At 38.9% G+C, this 19,241-nt stretch overlaps 2 protein-coding genes across 7 annotated transcripts in view; one reads left to right on the forward strand and one right to left on the reverse strand.

The window, feature by feature from the left end:
* The window catches only part of Malt1 (MALT1 paracaspase), a 75,513-nt gene extending 63,338 nt beyond the window's left edge, over positions 1 to 12,175 (reverse strand). Inside the window, exons 1-2 of one of the 2 annotated variants that reach the window (XM_021239240.2) lie at positions 11,745 to 12,175; positions 5,135 to 5,301 (exon numbers count right to left, since the gene is read on the reverse strand). In XM_021239240.2, the coding sequence (XP_021094899.2) occupies positions 5,135 to 5,301; positions 11,745 to 11,953 (376 nt within the window). In that variant the 5' untranslated portion in view covers positions 11,954 to 12,175. The remainder of the gene's footprint in view (positions 1 to 5,134; positions 5,302 to 11,744) is intronic. The other variant, XM_021239239.2, reaches the window with a different exon arrangement.
* Positions 12,176 to 12,222: 47 nt separating this feature from the next.
* The window catches only part of Alpk2 (alpha kinase 2), a 170,240-nt gene continuing 163,221 nt past the window's right edge, over positions 12,223 to 19,241 (forward strand). For 4 of the 5 annotated variants that reach the window (XM_087192050.1, XM_021239234.2, XM_021239237.2 and 1 more), the window contains exon 1: positions 12,223 to 12,345. The gene's annotated coding sequence lies outside the window, so the exon portion shown is untranslated. Of the gene's footprint in view, positions 12,456 to 19,241 lie in introns of all 5 variants that reach the window. The other variant, XM_087192049.1, reaches the window with a different exon arrangement.

Consider the following 19,241-nt stretch of genomic DNA (forward strand, 5'->3'; position numbering starts at 1 on the left):
GGTCTGATAAAGCACGGGATGTTCAACTTTCCTCCTTCATAATCCAGGGCATTTCCCATCTGGAGTAGATTTTTTTTGGTTACATCCCCAGCATCTCTTACCTCTTTTTCCTATTCAACAAGTCTAATTTTGTTGGGTAAGCCATGTGGCTCCTGGAAAGCTGACTCAATCTAACTCTACATCTGGCTATAAGCCAGGCAAATCAGCACATTCCATGTCCTTGGCCCCAGTGACAGGTTTAGGGACAGGCATTTGAACAAAACTAGTTAACTTAAGTGAATCGTCTGATTTTTGCTGAAAATTGCTGGGACAAAGATGAATGAGTTCAGGAAAAGTTAGCATGTATCTTGGACTATGTGAAGCATCAGTCTTGGAAGGAAGCCAAAAGCCAAGAAAGGAAGACCAAAGACCAAAAACCAACCATCTTCCTAGAAACAGCATTGTTCCCTGCCTCTCATGAAGCCCACCATGCTTCTAGACTTTTCAGTCAGAAGTTATATATTCCCTTTATTAAATCAATTTGAATTGGGATTTCAGGTACATGTAATTGACAGCTCACCAATTATACCTTCTGTGCCTACCTAATTTCTCATGTTAATTTAAAATATATCATATCCAACTTGGCTATAAAATGAAATGGCATGCATCAAAATCACATAAAATAGGGAATATCAAATCCTTAGCCTATGGACCTTCCATGCTTGAATGGCCTCTTTTCTTTCAGTCCAAATGAACCCCTGGAAAGAGGACCTGGAGTGCTACTGCCACCAGGCAATTTTGATGGCATGTCCTTCCAACTCGACACCACTACAGCTGAGTAACTATCCACAGCTATAGAAAGGAAAATCTGCTTTCTGTCCCTCATCTAATTTTGGAAGTGAGAAGCCTCACTCAATATTGTTTTTTGCTCCTATTTTATTCTTTTTATCAGTACCTGTTTGTAGTACCTCATTACATTCACCGTGGGAATGTGTACGTGTAAATAGCGTACCTGATTCTTTTTTTTTGTCCTCTTCCCACATTTATAAAAGCTCTGTTTCCATTTTTTCTTTAAACCTCTTTTCCCTTCTTTCCCTCCTCCCCAAACCTCTTGCTCTCCTTCACATTTAAACAAGTTCTTTCTACTTCCTAATATCGCTCCTCCATTCTGCTCCTTATTTATACTTTGGATCGCTCACACAAGTGAAAGAATGTGATATTTAAACTTGTGTGCTTGATTTATTTCACTTAAGATTATGGTCTTGAGGTGCAACCATTTACCTAAAAATGCCTCAAGTTTATCCTTCTTTATGGCAGAGTAGTACTCCATTGTATATAAATACTAGACTTTCTTTATCCATTCATCTGTTGATGGGCTGCTTCCAAGATTTAGCTATTATGAACTGTGCTGCTAGAAAAATGGGTATGGATGTATCACTATAGTATTGATGTCTTAACTCTTTTGGGAAGACACTTAGAGGGAAATAGCTTGGTCAAATGGAACCTCTTTTTTTAGTTTTTTGAGGAATCTACATATTGTTTTCTATATTGGATGTACCAATTTATACTCCCACCAACAATGGAGATGGGTCCTGTCCCCCCTACCCCCCCCCCGCCCCGCCCTGCAGCCTTGCCAGCATTTGTTATTGGTTGATCTCTCAAAGACAGCCACTCTTTCTGGACACAGAATCTCAATATTGCTTTAATTTGCATTTCTTGAATGGTCAGTGATGTTGAGCAGTTTTTCATTGGCTATTTGTCCTTCATCTGAGAGGTATCTTTATTTCAGATGCCCATTTTTGGATTGAGTATCTAAATTTGGGGAGGGGTCTGTTATTTTTGAGTTCATAAAGATATCAGTCCTCTGTCTGAGGAATAGCTGGCAAAATTTTTTTCTCCCACTCTGTAGGTTGTCTCTTCACCCTGTTGGTGGTTTCCTTTGTTGTGCAGAAGTTTTTTAATTTGATGTGATCCCAGTTGTTGATTCTTTGTAATATTTCCTATGTGACTGGCGTTTTATTCATAAAGTCTTTGCCTACACTTATGTTTTCAAGAGTTTTACCTTTTCTATCTTCCAATAGATAGTTTGTTTTAATATTTAGATCTCTGATCCATTTTGATTTTAGTTCACTGCATGGTGAGAGACATGGGTCTAGGTGCAATATGGCATGTACTAAGCCAGTTTTCCCAGCACCATTTGTTAAAGAGGCTTTCTTCCAGTAAAGGTGTTTAGCCCCTTTGTCAAAGGTAAGGCAGCTTTGCGTCTGGAATTATTGCTGCATCCTCTATTCTGTTCCATTAGTCCTCAAGTCTGTTTTTTGGCCAAGACCATGCTATTTTTATCACTGTAGTTTTGTGTTATAACTTGAAGTCCGGTATTGTGATGTCTACTGCTTTGCCCCTGTTGCTAAGAATTGTTTTTGCTATTCTAGGTCTCTTCTTGTTCCATATATTTTAGGATTGTTTTCTCTAGTTCTGTGAGGTATGCTATTGGTATTTTGATTGGGATTGAATTAAATCTGTAACAGTTTTGGAAATATGGTTATTTTTACTATATTGGTTCTGCCTATCCAAGAACAGGGGTATATTTCCATCTTCTGCTATCCCCTTCAATTTCCTTTTTCAGGGTCCTATAATTTTCACTGTAGAGGTCTTTCACTTCCTTGCTTAGGTTAATTCCTAGATAATTCATTTTTCTTGATGTTATTGTGAAAGGTGTTATCTCTCTAATTTCTTTCTTGGTGAGTATGTTATTAGTGTACAGGAATACTATTAATTTTTGAGTGCTGACTTTGTACCCTGCTATGGTAACGAATTCAGTTATTAATTCTAGGAGTGGTAGTGGAGTTTTTGGGTCTTCTACATAGAGGATCATGTCATCAGCAAATAATAATTTAACTTCTTTTCCTATCCATATTCCTTTTATTTCTTTCTCTTGTCTAATTACTCTGGCTGTTTCAAGAACTGCACTGAACAGGAGTGGCGATATTAAACATCCTTGTCTTGTTCCTGATTTGAGAGGGAAAGCTTTCAGTTTTTGACCTTTTAGTATGATGTTGGCTGGTTTGTCTTAAATGGCTTTTATTAGATTGAGATAAAGGCCTCCTTTACATATTTTCTTTTTTTTTTTGGTATCAGGGATCGAACTCGGGACCTTGTGCTTGCGAGGCAGGCGCTGGAACCACTGAGCTAAATCCCCGGCCTTAAAGTTGGTCTTTTTTGTTTTTGGGGGGTTTTTTTGCTACCGGGGATCGAACTTGGGACCTTGCGCTTGTGAGGCAGGCACCAGAACCACTGAGCTAAATCCCCAGCCCCTTCCTTTACATATTTTCTTTAGGATTTTTATTATGAATGGGTGTTAAATTTTGTCAAATGCTTTCTCTGCATATATTAAGATGATCATGTGATTTCTGTCCTTGCTTCTCAGAAGAGCAATTTTTGGGGGGGGGTACTGGGGATCGAACTCAGGACCTTGCACTTATAAGGCAGGCACAGGTGCCACTGAGCTAAATCCCCAGCCCCATGTCCTTGCTTCTGTTAATGTGGTATATTACATTTACTGATTTGTATATGTTGAACCATTCCTGCATCCCTGGAATGAATCCTACTTAGTTATGATGTGTGATCTATTTGATGATTTGCTGCATTGTTTGCCAATATCTTATTGAGGACTTTTGCATCTATGTTCATTAAAGAGATTAGCCTTTGGTTCTCTTTCTTCATTGGGTTGTTTTTTGGTTTTGGTATGAAGATAATGCTGCCTTCCAGGAATGACTTTTGGGACTACTGCTTCTCTTTTGATTTTTAAAGAGTGAAGAGTACCAGCATTAGATCTTCTCTAAAGTTCTTGTAGAATTCAGCAGTGAATCTGTTGGAACCTGGGTTTTTCTAAGTTCATAGTTTTTCTTTAATTACTTCAATTTCATTGACATGGGATTATTCAGGACTTTTACATCTTCTTGATTCAGCGTTGGTAATTCATATGTATCTAATAATCTATCTACTTCTTTTGAAATTTTCATTTTATTAGAGTACAGGTTCCCAAAGTTTTTACTGACGATCTTCTGGATTTTGGCAGAATCCATTGTGATTCTGGCTTTTTCATTTCTAATTACATGAATTTGGGTCTTTTCTTTGTTTTGATAAGGTTAGTTAAGGGTTTATCTATTTTGTTTAAGCTTTCAAAGAACTAAATCTTCTATTCATTGATTCTTTATAGGTATATATATATTTTTTGTTGTTGTTGTTGTTTTTGTTACATTAATTTCTCCTCTGATCTTTATAATTTTTTTTTTGGTACCGGGGATCAAACTCAGGACCTTGTGCTTATGAAGCAGGTGGTGGCGGCACCACTGAGCTAAATTCGCAGCCCCTGATCTTTATAATTTTCTTCCTCATACTAGCTTTGGGCTTGGATTTTTGTTTTTCTAGAACCCTGAGGTGCGTCATTAGGTTATTTGTGCATGTTCTGTTTTTCTGATGTGGGAATTCATTGCTATAAACTCCCCTCTTAGGACTGCTTTCATTTGTGAGTCCCATAGGTTTCAGTATGTCACACTGTCATTATCATTTGATTGTAGGAACTGTCTTAATTTCTTCTTTAATTTCCTTTGTGACTCACTGATTATTCAAGAGGGTATATTATTTAATTTCCTTGTGTTTGCACAGTTTCTCTGCATTGATTTCCAGTTTCATTGCACTGTGAATTGATAATATGCATGGGATAATTTCAATTCCTTTGCCAATATTGTTGTATGAGGAAAAATTCATATGGTTGAGTTAATTAACACTTCAACAGCATCATGTTGGCAAAAACTTCATCAATTTCTGTTCTATGTCATCTCATCCATATATATATATGTACATAAAAATAAGTATGTGTTCATTTTATTGGCAGTACTACTTCAATATATGTTGTACTAATCTTACCTCTAAGTACTTCAGGAGTATATAGCTGGCTTTGAATTAATCCAATCAACATTTATGCATTTTTATTTGCTTTTTATGTCTTTGGTCTCAAGATGGGAAAAAATGAGGTTCTATACATTTATATTTTTCAAAAATATTTAACCCAATTTACCTGGACAAATGAGATATTTTTCTCTAAGATTTACTCCATGAATTTCAAGATAATATTTCTAAGGGAAAAACCTACCTGGGGGGCTGAGAAGCTGAAGAAGCTCAGTATGTTCCATAGCCTGCAAGAAGTCGCTCAATTCCGTGACTGTACAACCTTTTTCACCCATTAGTTTCAGTAAACACAGGCTTGGGCTTCCTTCAGGCTCCAATACCTTAAGAGAACACTGCTCCAGGTCCAGACAACTGAAAATAACAGATTTAATTCAGGTCAATAATGTGTGTGTGTATGTGTGTTTGGGGATCAAACCCAGGGGTTCTCTACCACTGAGCTTTATCCCCAGCCATTTTTCCTTTTTTTTAAAATTAGTTCATATTGGTTAATAGAATAATGGGTTTCATCTTGACACATCTGTATGTCATATAACAGACAGGCTGTCATTAAGTTGGCCATCGGGTTCAAACTTGTGATTCTCCTGCCTCAGTTTCCTGGATAGCTGAGATTTCAGGCATATGCCATCATGTCTAGCTTAAAGTCAACAGTATTCTTCAGAATGACATGCCCATTATATATCTGGATCACTGGAGGTGCCATAAGGAATGGAGCACAAGTTTGCGAGTGGTGAGAAACTATTTACATTATGAATGTTAATGCCTTTCCCTCCTTCTTCATTGTTTCCTCTTCCCTCTCTTTATTCCCTTCTCTCACTCAGTTCTCATTATTAAATCAGAAGACTGTAAGAGGATATTTGAAGCAGGGTATGAGAGAAACTTAGCCTTAATAATCATCAAAATTTTTGCCTTTAATTTGAAAACGTAAATAAGAAGAGAGTGTTTTCTTTCCTCCTTCTTTGAAGATGATAAAGTACAAGATGAATCAAAATGCAGGCACGAGGGGGCTAGATTCTGCTGCTATCTGAAAGGAACATGCCCTTACTCATTAGTGCCCAAATTATGTGGCATATGCACATACATAAACAGAGCTATTAGTACTATGAATGGAGAGAAAGAGAAGCCTATAACTCAAAAATTACACTGGATAGAACAATCAATGTTACAAAGTTAGCAACTGAAAAAGATTTAAAATGTCCAAGTCAAAGAACATATATTAGAAATAATACAAGAATTACTGTTTTCAATTAGAATATTCAATTTATAAAAATAAGGATGCTATATGCTAAATATACCTTTCATGATTTAGAAGTTTGTCAATGTCTGATATGTGAAATTAAGAAGCCATCTCATCAGATGCAACCAAGTGATGCTTTAGTTGATACAGAGAACATTAAAAACAATTTGACTTTTCTTTCCCCCAAAGAACAAAGATCAAATTGAAGTGCACTATTTTTTCCAATACAAGAGGCATAGAGAAAAACAAGACTGCATACGTTCTTTCATTTTACTGATTTTCCGCATCGGCACTGGCTTTCAGGTACAGTGATACATACACATACCCAACTTTTATCTTTCCTTTCTTAGTTATATTCCTGTAAGAGCATGCTTTGAAGTGGTTTCTACAAGTCTTAATTTGGAACTTTTGATTTATTTTTAAAAACTGTCTTATTACTGAGACAAATGGTCTTTGTTTTCAAAACTATATTTTTATTTTTACTTTTAGAAATATAAAATCAAAGGGAACATATTATACAGCCTCTTGGGTACAAACCATAGAAATGCTTTCAGGTTCTTCTGCTTTTGCTCTTGGTACATACACTCTCTGGAATTTTCACTAATTCAATTTATACATTAATCACATAAAATAAGCCATTTTTTTCCAGATATTAAGGAGAGAGCAGCACCAAAATTGCCTATCTTCCTGAATTTTTCATTTGAGAGCAGAGGGATAGATAAAACTCTCTCTTTGGAGAAAACTAAAGCAAAGCAGGCAGATAGGGAATGCTTGAGCAGATGTAGGAGGTAATTTCAATGATGAGAATCAGTGAAATCCTCATTGACAAGATGTCTTTTAAGGAAACACTTGAAAAGGAAGAGTAAATCATGTACCTATCTGGGGAGACCATCTTAGCCTCAGTAAGCAGAAAGTACAGAGACCCTATGGTGTTTAGGGGAGAGCAAGAAAGTACGTATGGCTAGAGAGAGGGAAGGAGGTAACAGCAGGATATCAAATCCAAGAATTAACTGGTAGCTAATGGTGTTTTTGCTGAAATGGAAAAGCAATGAGAGGGTTTTGAACATAAAAGGGACAAGAGCTGATTTAATGTTTTCAAAAAGTCATTCTTACTGCTATGGTGTGAACAGACTGGGGGTAGAGGCAAGGCAGTAGGAGGAAGAAGTAGCTATTGGAATAATACAGGTAAGAGACAATGGTGGCTTGGCCCAATTTGGCACAACCTTAACCCTAACCCTAGATATATAGTGCAAGTACAGCAATGAAGATTTGATGACAAAAAATTACATATGTAAAAGTAGTATCAGAAATGACTGAAGATTCTGGCCTAAGCAACTAGCAGAATGTAGTTACCATTTACCAAGATGCAGAAAACTGCAAAAGAAAGAGGCTTGTGTGAGGAAACAGATTGAGTTTGGGGATTTTATGTTTAGAATGTTTATTAAGCACTGAGGAGATGGCAATAGACATCTATGTATGGGAGCAGTCAACTGTCTTAGTTACTTACCTGACACCCACAAGTTAACAGGATCATGACCAAGGTGGTAATTTATATGTCTTACTACCAAGTGGCTTGAACCACCAGTGGTACATGAATGACTGTCCCACTGGGCAACTTTTTATTACTTTTATTAGTAAAAAGATGGATAAAGGTGATTAGATCTGTTTGTACCACCAGTGGTATAAGCTGCCCAAAGGGACAGTAATACAAGTACCACCAGTGGTTCAAGCTGGTGGGAAAAGGAGGAAAGGTTTAATGTATTTCAGCTTGTTTTAGTTTGTACAGGTTTCAGTCCATAGTCGACTGGCTCCAAGGCAGGGCAGCACGGTGGAGGGGCATGGCAGAGGAGGACTGCTCATGGCATGGCAGGCAGGAAGCAGCAAGCCATCAAGGGAGGAGGAATTATGTATTTATCTATTTTTTGTATCTCCATCCTTCCAGGCCACACCCAGTCACCTACCTCTTCCCACCAGGCTTCACTTCCCAACATCACGCCCAGCTATAAACCTCAGTGAATTAATCCGGTATCACACAGCTGTGATCCATTCACCTTCCCAAAGTCCCTATGAGCACATGAGGCTTTGGGGAGACATCTAGATAAAAACCATAACATCAACCTAAATATGTAAAGCTATGAGACTGAAGGATAACACTGGGAAGTGACTAGGTAAAAAAGCATAAATAAAGAGATATAAAGATTGTGCTCTAGAGCACTCCAAAATTAGAGACTGAGAACAAGGAGAGAAGGTAAACTTCTGAGAGAATTTTTGCATATGTTTTCGTAAGCTGTTTGAGAATAATTTCTACAGCTAAAAGAGCCCCTTTTACACAGCAGGCTTACAATGACTAATTATTTTTTCTGGGCCCATATTCCACAGATCAATTTCTTTCTTTTTTTTTTTTTGGTACTGGGGATCGAACTTGGGACCTTGAGCTTTTGAGGCAGGCGGCAGAACCACTGAGCTAAATCCCTGGCCCCACAGATCAATTTCTTAGCTTCCTTCTCAGCAGAATTTAGGCATTTTGGAGTCCCCTGAAGGCTCTGCCCTCCTTGGAGTTCAGATGTCCCAGCCACAACAGATTTTACGTACCTTGGGCAACACATTCAGAATATGTGCCTATCTCCAATGATGGCAAAAGATGACTGATGTTATATCAGAATGGAACGGAATCAAACTGGGTTTGTATGCAAGGCATTCCCATTTGTACATGGCTGTAAGACACTATCTACAAGCATTCATTCTGAATCAATGATAACTATATGAAAACATAATTATTCCTAATCCGTGGTAGATAGTTTTGAATGGACTCTTCTGTGGTTTACTTATTATATTCTTAAATAAATTCTCATGTAGTTTGAGGAAAAATGTAAAAATTTCAAAGAAAAAACTGAAAAAAAGGAGGAAAGAAACCAGAGGCAGCAATGTTTTGAGCTGTTAGGGCTGTGAATCCAGTGACTCTCAAGAAAGCACTTCACATCCTGCCCAGACTCAAGATCCACTTGGACCAGACACTTGCTCTACCATTCCTACATCAGACACTAAAGACAAACATCTTTATTATGTTCTACCATCAGATGCTCTTATCCAATCAGTTAGAAGTCATTTAAAGTAACTTTTTTGTCTTTAAAATAGAGTAAGAATTACCTAGTGACCCTGCTCCTTGGTTGTTAATTCTCCAGCCCCCAAGTTTCCAATGTTAATCCTTTTTAAGGAGCTTAATTCTTCTGCTTTTAATAGGTTAGGTATGAGTGTAACATTTCTCAATTCTCTAACCATTCCAACCCTAATTAACCTATTCAGAACTAACTTTCATCATCCTGGAAGACTGGTGCAACTCACACATTGCTAGTTAGACTAACCACCCTTAATTCTCAAGATTCCAAAAGTGCACGCCCTTTCATGCTTGTCATTTCTAGCTAGGTACCTACCATCTTCTCTATACTACTCCACAGAAAAGTGGCCTCAAACCATTTCCTAAGTTCCCCCAAACAAAGCTATCACCATTCTACAGCTTTTAGCAAAACCTGACTGAAGACTTGGGGAGGAAAGCTTAACAGCCAACCTCAGGTAACCATTTCTTTTAGATCCCAAGAACCAAGCTTCTTTTTGGCAGAGCCTTTCAGACTTACTTCTTTTCTTTCATCACCAAGTAGGAGTCCCCTCTATGAAGGCCTCTCCAGAAAGCCCAGAGTTTTTTTCTAACTACATTACTGCCAAACACATTACTCTGGAGATTTGCCCCCAAAGACAATATTTTACATTACAATAATTTTAGAAACTCAGGAATTTATGGACCTAGAATAATACCTTGGATTTTCTGTGTACAGTCAAAAGTCAAATGTGTTTCTCCTAGAACAGAAAAAAAAATTATGCCCTCTGCTTGAGGTTTTGCTTTTTTTTTGTACCAGAGATCAAACTCTGGACCTTTCGCTTGCCAGGAAGGTGTTGTGCCGCTGAGCTACATACCCGCCTTTGAGTTTGTTAGTTTATCGTCCTCACCTCATTATGCTTGGACAATAATCCCAAACCCTCATCTTTGCTTCAACCTCAAACCCTAAAACTCAGGGCTGCTGGAGGGTGAAAGTAATAAATAATAATAAGTAATAATAAACAGTACATCATCTGGCATATACAATATACTTAATAAATGATAGAAAACCATTATTATTCACACCCAAAATAGCACTCTATTACTGTGAATGTTCCAAAATACCAGTCTATTATCAGAAAATCCCTAATAATAGGAGTGAAACATTTATCTTTTGTAACTTCTAGCTAATAATAACTAGTCAATAAATACAAGTTTGAATGACTCAATTCAACAAGTACTTACCGTTTAAGACAAATTCTAGGCATAAAAGACAATTAAGAGATGTTTTGTTCTTAGGGAGTTTACGAACATTTGTACAAATAATTACAGTATAAGATAACGTTTAGTCATTTGAGAAGTTCAAATGATAAAACGTTCAAATATAGGTCAAAATCATGGCAATGGTACAGAGTGGTGGTTTTTAATTCTGGTCTTGGAAAACTTGGTGCAGTTCCTGAGATCCCTTGCGGGGGCGGGGGGGGGGTTGTCCACAATAGTTAAACAGTTTTTCATAATAATACAAGACCTTATCTATCTTTCATTCCCTCAAGAGTGGATATTGGAGTTTCCAGAACTCCATCATCTGTGATACTGCAATAGATTACACGCAGCGAAACACATAAAACAATCCAGCTCTCCGTTTAAGACATTAGAGATTTTTAAATTGTAAACCAATACTTACTCTCCCTTAGTTTTTTTATTTGTTTTGGACAAGTTTTTTCTGCAAAAATGTTATTTCAGTTACCATGTAAAGAGTTATTATTTTAAAATAAGTTAATATTTTAGAAGCTTTTTGGTTTTAATTTCAAATGTGGTAAATATTAGTATATAATATTGATAAGCTCGCCAAAAGCTCTCTGTGGTCCTCAATAACTCTTAAAGAGTGTAAGAGAGTCCCGAGACCAAAAAACATCAAGAATTGCTAACAGGGTGGTTCCATGCCTTCCCCTGTCACTGGTTCCTTTCCTCATCACGAAAGTAGTTTTACTTCAGAGTTTAACGTTCGTGGTGAAGTCAAGAAAAGAACGTGGTAACGTGGTCTGATGAGAAAGATGTTTCGATCCAGTCTCTCTCTTTTCTCTACATGAAAAGCTTCATGAATCCCTCCACCCAGTCCTGCATTTTCCCTCTCTCTTTACCTGCACAGCTCCCACCGGACCTTCCTCAGGTCCCCGAGGTTTGGGTCCCTGTCTTTTTCTTTCACGTCTTAAAGCACTTTGGAACTACTTCCCTACAGACAGCTTTCTTTCTCTCATACTTCTCATTCAGCACCGGGGACAGGAAGGTAGAAAAAAAGGTGTGTTCGCCTCTTCCTTCCCAAAGCCGGGGTCCTGCCTCGCACCCCTTGCGTTCCTGGTACTTTGCAGGGTTCGAGCTCTCCAAAGGAGACCAAAGCTTTCCCTGTCTCGGTCCCCGTCTTGCAGGGCCCCGTCCCACCCTCCGCCGTGCGCTCGCCCAGGGGCTCACCTGAGCCGGAGGCGCCCCCGACTGCCCGCCAGCTCGGCCAGCCGCCTCCAGCCCCGGCCCTCGGGCGCGCGGTCCAAGCACTCGCTGAGCCTCCGCAGCAGCGGCTCTCGCAGGTTGCTGACGGTCGTCCAGGCCTGAGCGGCGAGTGGCGGCCCCGAGGGCGCGGCCGGGGGCAGCGGGGCCTGCAGCGGCTCCCCCCACAGCGACATGGCACACGCCGGCGACCCCACCGCGGCTCCCGCTGGCTGCGTCTTGGCTCGGCTCCGCGAACCTTCCGCTAGTCCCTAGTCCGCCTCGGAGATGCCGAGGCAGGGCGGAAGGAGAACTCGGGCGGCACTGAGCGTCCCGCAAGGGAGGAAGCTCCGCAGCCGCCCCACGAGACAGGTTTGCCCCGGGAACAGAGGGCCGCGGCGAGGGGCGGGGTCTCGGGGGCGGGGCCTCTGCTGCGCGCGCGCGCGCGCGCGTGCGTGAGGCCGCACCGCCCCCGCCGCCTCCGTCCGGGCAGGGCGCGTGGCTGGAGAGCTGCGTTGCAGGAAGGGACGGTCGGATACCCCGGCTGGAGGAAGCGGTGGAGGAACTACGCCCGGGTGGCTCTTCCAGGGTGAGGAAGCCTGCGGCGTCAGGGCTTCCCAGGGCCGTGGGAGGTGGCTTACCTTACTCCAGAGAGGAGCGCGCGGCTCCCCGTCGCGGGCCCCCACGCACTTGCTCCAGGTCCGCTCTCAGATGACCGAGAATTAACTTGCATACGCCAGCAGCTCCCCGCTTTGGGCAACCTCAGCAGAGGCTTCCTCGTTTTAGAGTTAGATGTGTGTAGTATTGCTGAAGGGAAGTAGTAATGCTGGAGATTCAGATACTTGAGTAGGAATCGGCTGAAATTTCTGCCTAGACTTTTAAACAATTATTGTATTATTTTAAAAGTTGATCTGCCAGACTGGGCTTGTCGAGGTATAGCTCAGTGGTAAAGCACCTGTGTAGCATGCACTTGAGTTCAATTTCTAGCACCACAGAACAAAGCAAAATCCAAAAATCCAAAACTGGATTGTGTATTTTGAGTAATCAGATCTTGGAAGGGATTGTTTTAGCAGAAATTATCTGCTGTCCTCTGAATCAGACTCCCACCACCCACAATCTTCATATCAAAACAGGTAACCCTATAGGGTATGCACTTCCCTGGAATGATCCAGAATAACTGAAGTGAAAGACTACACTGGAGCTCTCTCTCAACAAAAGCAAAGTGTGACCAGGGGGTCAGGTGTCATGTGAGGCGAGCCAATCCTTCTTAGCCCAGTTTCTGGTGCCATTAGTTTTTTTCATCACTCTAGGGAGCAGGATTTTCTGTAATAATACTTCTTTGGGTGCCCAGTTTCTCATACCTGTAGGTGATGTGGGTACTCCATATGGGCTACACTACATTCTAGCACAATCCATAATCACTAAACTTTTGCACTCAGTTTAAGTTCAGAGTTCAGAATGCAGTGTAATGGCTAAGAGTATGATCTTTGGATCCAGAAAGATCTATTGGATCCAAGTTTTATGACCCTTCTGTGCCTCATCTGTTAATGTAGGACTGAAATATAAACAGTTCTTGACAGAAGGAAAAGATTCAATGCACATAAAGCACCTTCCAAGGATATTACTATCTTTTTTTCCCCGTTAAGTTTATTGGTACATTTTAGGTATACATTATGATCACATTCAACATTTGGAATTTGTACCTGTACACGATATGTCTTGGTTCTTGTTTTTTACTCATTCCCTTTCCCTCCCTTCCACACCTCTGCCCCTCCCTATTTACAAAAATTTTGTTTCCATTTTTTCCTTCTTTTCTCATGATTTTTCCTGCCCTTCTTTCTTCCCCTTCACTCCCCACTTTCCCTTCCCCCTTGGTCCTGTTTTTCCTATTTTACATTATCTATTATACATTTTGGTCCTCATTTATCCTTTCAGTTTCTCACACCAGAGAAACTATTCAGTATTTTCACTTAAGTGAAATAGGACACACATGTAAATGCTGAATAGTTTCTCTGGTGTGAGAAGCTGAAAGGGTGAATGAGGATCGAAATATATAATAGATAATGTGAAATAGGAAGAAAAGGTGGAAAGGGGAAATGGGAGGGGTAGGAGAAAGGAAAGAAGGGCATGTAATTAATATGAAAAAATGAAAAAATGTAAACAAAGTCTTTGTAAATAGGGAAGGGTGGAGGGGGTGAAGGGAGGGCAGGGGATTGGGGAAAATATAAGAACCAAGATACGTCATGTAAAGGTACAAGTTCCCAATGATGAATATAACTATTGTATACCTAAAATGTACCAATAAACTTAATGGAAGAAAAAAAAGTATGGCCTCAAGATCCATCCAGTGAACTATAAATGTGTCTAGTTTATCCTTCTTTATGGCGAAGGAGTACTCCATTTTATAGAAAAACCACATCTACTTTAAGCAGTCACCAGTCAATGGGCATTTGGGCTATTTCCAAGATTTAGCTATTAGAAATTGTGCTTCTGTAAACATGGGTGTGCATATATCACTGCGGTGTGATGCTAGTAATTCTTTTGGGAAGATACCCAGCAGAGGAATAGCTGGGTCAAATGGGACCTCTAATCTTAATTCTCTGAGCAATCTCCACACTGATATACACAGTAGTTGCACCAGTCTACACTTCTACCAGTAGTGGGAAAGCATTCCTTTCTCCTCACAACCCCTCCAGCACTTTTTATTGGCTGATTTGTTGATATCAGCCATAATTTCTGGAGTGCAGTGGAATCTCAGCATTGTTTTCATTTGCATCTCTGAAGTGACCAGTGATGTTGAACATTTTTTCATGTTTATTTGCTGTTTCTACTTCTTCATCTGAGAAATGTCTGATAATTTCAGAAGCCCATTTTGGATTGGGTCTTTAAATTTCGGGGGTCTGATCTTTTAAGTTCTTCATATATTCTAGATAGCAGACCTTTGTCTGAGGGACAGTTGGTAAAATTTTTTCCCCACATCGTGGGTTGTTTCTTCACTCAGTTGGTGTTTTCTCTTGCTATCCAGAAGTGTTTTATTTTTTATTTATTTTTTTATTTTTTGGTATTAGGAATCGAACTCGGGTCCCTGCGCTTGTGCAGCAGGCGGCAAAACTGCTGAGCTAGAAGTGTTTTAATAAGATGAGATCCCAGTTGTTGATTCTTTGTGCTAGTTTACGTGCAACTGAGGTTGTGTTCATAAAGTCAGTGTCTATACCAGTGTCTTCAAGAGTTCCAACTAGCCTATCTTCTAGCAGGTTTACTATTTCTGTTTTAATGTTTAGATCTTTGATCCATTTTGATTTTAATTTAGTGCATGGTGAGAGATATGGGTCTAGTTTTAATCTTTATCATGTTGAAATCCAGTTTTTGGGGCACCATTTATTAAAGAGTCTGTCTTTGCTCCAGTGAGGGTGTTTGGCTCCTTTGTCGAAGATGAGTTGTCTGAGTATGTCTGGAGTTGTTTCTGCATCTTCTAATCTGCTCCATTGGTTCTTGGGTCTGTTTCTTTGCCAGTGCCATGCTGTTTTTATCATAGTACCTTTGTGGTATAGTTTCAAGTTGAGGATTGTGATACCCCCTGCCTTGTCTTTGTTGTCTAGAATTGCTTTTGCTATTCTAGGTCTCTTCTTGTGCCAAATGAGTTTTTGGATTGTTTTCTCTAGTTCTGTGAAATATTCTGTTGGAATTCCCTTGGGATTGCATTGAATCTATATAGCAGTTTGGGAGTATGACCATTTTCACTATACTGATTCTTCCTACCCAAGAACAAGAGATGTGTTTTTTCAGAGTGCTGTAGTTTTTCAGAGTAAAGGTCTTTTACTACCCTTGTTAGGTTGATTTCTAGGTATTTCTTTTTTTTTGGATGCTGTTGTGAAAGGAGTTGTTTCTCCAGCTCCTCTCTTAATGAGTCTGTTGTTCGAGTAGAGGAAGGTTATTGATTTTTGTGTGTTGACCTTGTATCCAGCTGCTCTACTGAGTTATTAAGTCTAGAACACTTTTGATGGCATTCTTGGGGTCTTTTATAGAGTATCATGTCATCTGCAAATGATAATTTAACTCTTTCATTTCCTATCTTTATTCCTTTTAATTCTTTCTCTTGTCTAATTGCTGTGGCCAATGTTTCCAGAACTATATTGAACAGGAGTGGTGATAAGTGGACATCCTTGTCTTGTTCCTGATTTTAGCATGAAGGATTTCAGTTTTTGACCATTTAGTATGATGTTGGCTGTTGGTTTTTCATAGATGGCTTTTATCAGGTTGAGATAAGACCATCTACTCCAATTTTCTGTAGGGGTTTTTTTTTTTTTTTATCATGAATGGGTGTTGGATTTTGTCAAACGCTTTTTCTGCATCTGTTGAGATAATCATGTGGTTTTTCTCCTTGGCTCTGTTAATATGGTGTATTACATTTATTGATTTGTGTGTGTTGAACCATCCCTACATCCCTGGAATGAATCCTACTTGGTCATGGTGTATGATCTTCTTGATAATCTTCTTGAAAATCTTCTGCATTCTGTTTTCAAGTATCTTACTGAGGATATTTATGTCTATGTTCATTAGTGAGATTGGCCTATAGTTCTCTTTTTCGGTTGAGTCTTTCTCTGCTTTGGGGATCAAGGTGATGCTTGCTTCCAGGAATGAATTTGGGAGTATGAGTTCCCTTTTAATTTCATTGAAGCATTTAGTGGCAATAGCTCTTCCCTAAATGTCTTGTAGTATTCAGCAGTGAAGCCATCAGGACCTGGGCTTTTCTTTGTTGGTAAGTTTTTAATTACATTTTTAATTTCATTGATTGATATTGAGTTTTTTAGAATTTTTAGATCTTCTTTGTTCAACTTTGTTAATTCATATGTATCTAGAAATCTATTTCTTCTGTGTTTTCCATCTTATTGGAGTACAGGTTCTCAAAGTAGGTATTGATGATCCTGTGGATTTCTGCTGGGCCCATTGTAATTTCACCTTTTTCATTCCTAATTGCATGGATTTGAGCCTTTCCTTTTTTTGGTAAGGTTGGCTAAGGGTTTGTCAATTTTGTTTATTCTTTTGAAGAACCAACTCTTTGCTTCGCTGATTTTTTTGTATCATTCTCTTAAGTCTCCATTGCATCGATTTCTGGTCTGATCTTTATAATTTCCTCCCGGTATGAGCTTTGGGTTTGTCTTGTTCTTCTTTTTCTAGAAGCTTGAGATTCAACATTATTTTGTTTATTTGAGCTTGCTCTGTTTTCCTAGTATGGGTATTCACTCCTATGAATTTTCCTTGTAAGACTGCTTTGTGTTCCATAAATTCAGGTATGTTATATTCACATTTTTGTTTAATTTTAGGAACTGTCTAATTTCTTCTTTAATTTTCTCTGTGACCCATTGGTTGTTCAGGAGGGTGTTATTGAATTTCCATGTGTTTATGAAGTTCTTGTGGTTTCTTTTGCTATTGATCTCTAATTTCAGTGCACTGTGATCTGATAATATACAGGGTATAACTTCAGTTTCCTTGCATTTACTTAAGCATGTTCTATGAGCTAGTATGTGGTCTATTTTGGAGAATGATCCGTGTGCAGCTGAGAAGAGTATGTATTCTGAATTTGTGGGGTGGAACATTGTAAAGATCTTTTAAGTCCATTTGTTCAAGAGTTTGATTGAGTTCTAGTATTTCATTGTTGATTTTTTTGTCTAGTTGATGTATCTATTTGTGAGAGTGAGGTATTGAGGTCTCCACTACTATTGTATTAGTGCTTATTTGATTTTCATTTCTATTAATGCTAATATTTTGTGCATATATATTTCTGATAGTCATCTGTCCCGCTTGGATTGTTTCCTTTACAAGGATGTTGTGATCTTCTTTGTCTCTCTTAATTAGTCTTGGTTTGAAATCCACTTTGTTGGCAGATAGAATAGCTACCCCTGCTTTTTGTCAGGTTCCTGTCACATGGAGTATTGTTTTCTACCCTTCAACTTTCAGTCTATGAATTTCTTTTTTAATTAAGTGTGTTTCTTGTATGCAGCATATTGTTGGATCTTGCTTCTTGATCCATTCTGCCAGTCTATTTCTTTTAATTGGTGAACTGAGGTCATTAACATTGATAGCTGTAACCATTAATGATATATGTTGACTTATCCTTGTAATGATAGTTTCCTGTTTTTGGATCCCCCCCCCCATCTTGCATTTAATTTCTTGTCTTACCTGATGGATTCCTTCTGTTGAGCTTCAAGGAGTTGTAACCTTCATTGTCTTTTCATAGGATATTGTTTAGAATTTTTTGGAGCGCTGCTTTGCTATTTATGAAGTTCCTCAGGTGTTCTTTATCATGAAAGTATCTTATTTCTTCATTGATTTTGAAAGATAGTTTTGCAGGATACATTAATCTGGGTCAAACATTGTTTTCTTTTAGGACTTGAAATATTTCACTCCAGGCTTTCTTTGACTTGAAGGTTTGTGTTGAGAAGTCTGCTATGATTCTAATGGGCTTTCCTTTGTATGTTTCTTTTATTTAACTACTTTTAATATTTTTTTCTTATGTTGGATTTCTGGAATCTTGATTATTATATGCCTAGGTGTAGTTTTTTTTTTTTTAATCATGACTAGCTGGTATTCTATATGCCTCGTTTATCTTTATGTCAAATTCTTTTTTCCTTTTGGGAAGTTTTCTGCCATTACTTCTGTGAGAAGTTTATTTATGTCTTTTGGGCTATCTCCTACTCCTTCATTGACTCCAATTAATCTTAAGTTATTCTTTTTTGCATCATCTAGTAGCTCTTGGATTGATTTCTCATGGTCCCTTGCTATTTTTAACAATCTTTCTTTTCGTGTTCACTAGCTGCCATCCTGTCTTCTCTATCTGAAATTCTGTCCTCACCTTCATTTATTTTGCTGCAGAAACTTTCAATGGAATTTTAAATTTCCTGGATATCTGCTTGGGTGTGTTTTATGTTTTCCAGTTCTTTCTTATGTTGAGTATTCATGGAGTCTATCATTTTCCACAGTTCCTTTATTTTTTAAAATCTGTATCTGCTCTAGAGTTATTAATTATATCTTTCATTATGGTCACCACCTCTGCTGTTAACTGAGAAATTATTTCTCATTTCATTTTTTCCAGCACCTTTGCATTTCCTCCCTTGTTACCAGTTCAGGGAGTCCAGGTGGTTGGCTTTCAGATTGTTCCATCTCTTTGTCTCCTGGATTTGCTTTTGGTGATCTAGAAGTCTGAGTTTGCATCTTGTTTAGGTGTCTTCTCATTTCTATTTTTTTGTTTTTGGTGGTGCTGTTTTTGGTTTAATTCCTGGCTTGACGTTTGTATATTATTTATTGTGAGTATCTTTATTGCCGATAGTTAGAACCCATATACACCCTTCTCAGAGGTGTCTTCCAGGTACAGCTGGTCTTTGGGTTTTGAGTCTGAATGACCCTTAGGCAATCTCAGGCTCAGTATACCAGGAAGAACAACTGACTAGAGCAGTAACTTCATCTTGGCCAAAGTAAGACAATCAG

Source organism: Heterocephalus glaber, unplaced genomic scaffold (assembly GCF_053883595.1).
Source record: "Heterocephalus glaber isolate CG9 unplaced genomic scaffold, H.glaber_assembly_v1.0 deba00000331, whole genome shotgun sequence".
In the NCBI taxonomy this organism is placed as follows: Eukaryota; Metazoa; Chordata; class Mammalia; order Rodentia; family Bathyergidae; genus Heterocephalus; species Heterocephalus glaber.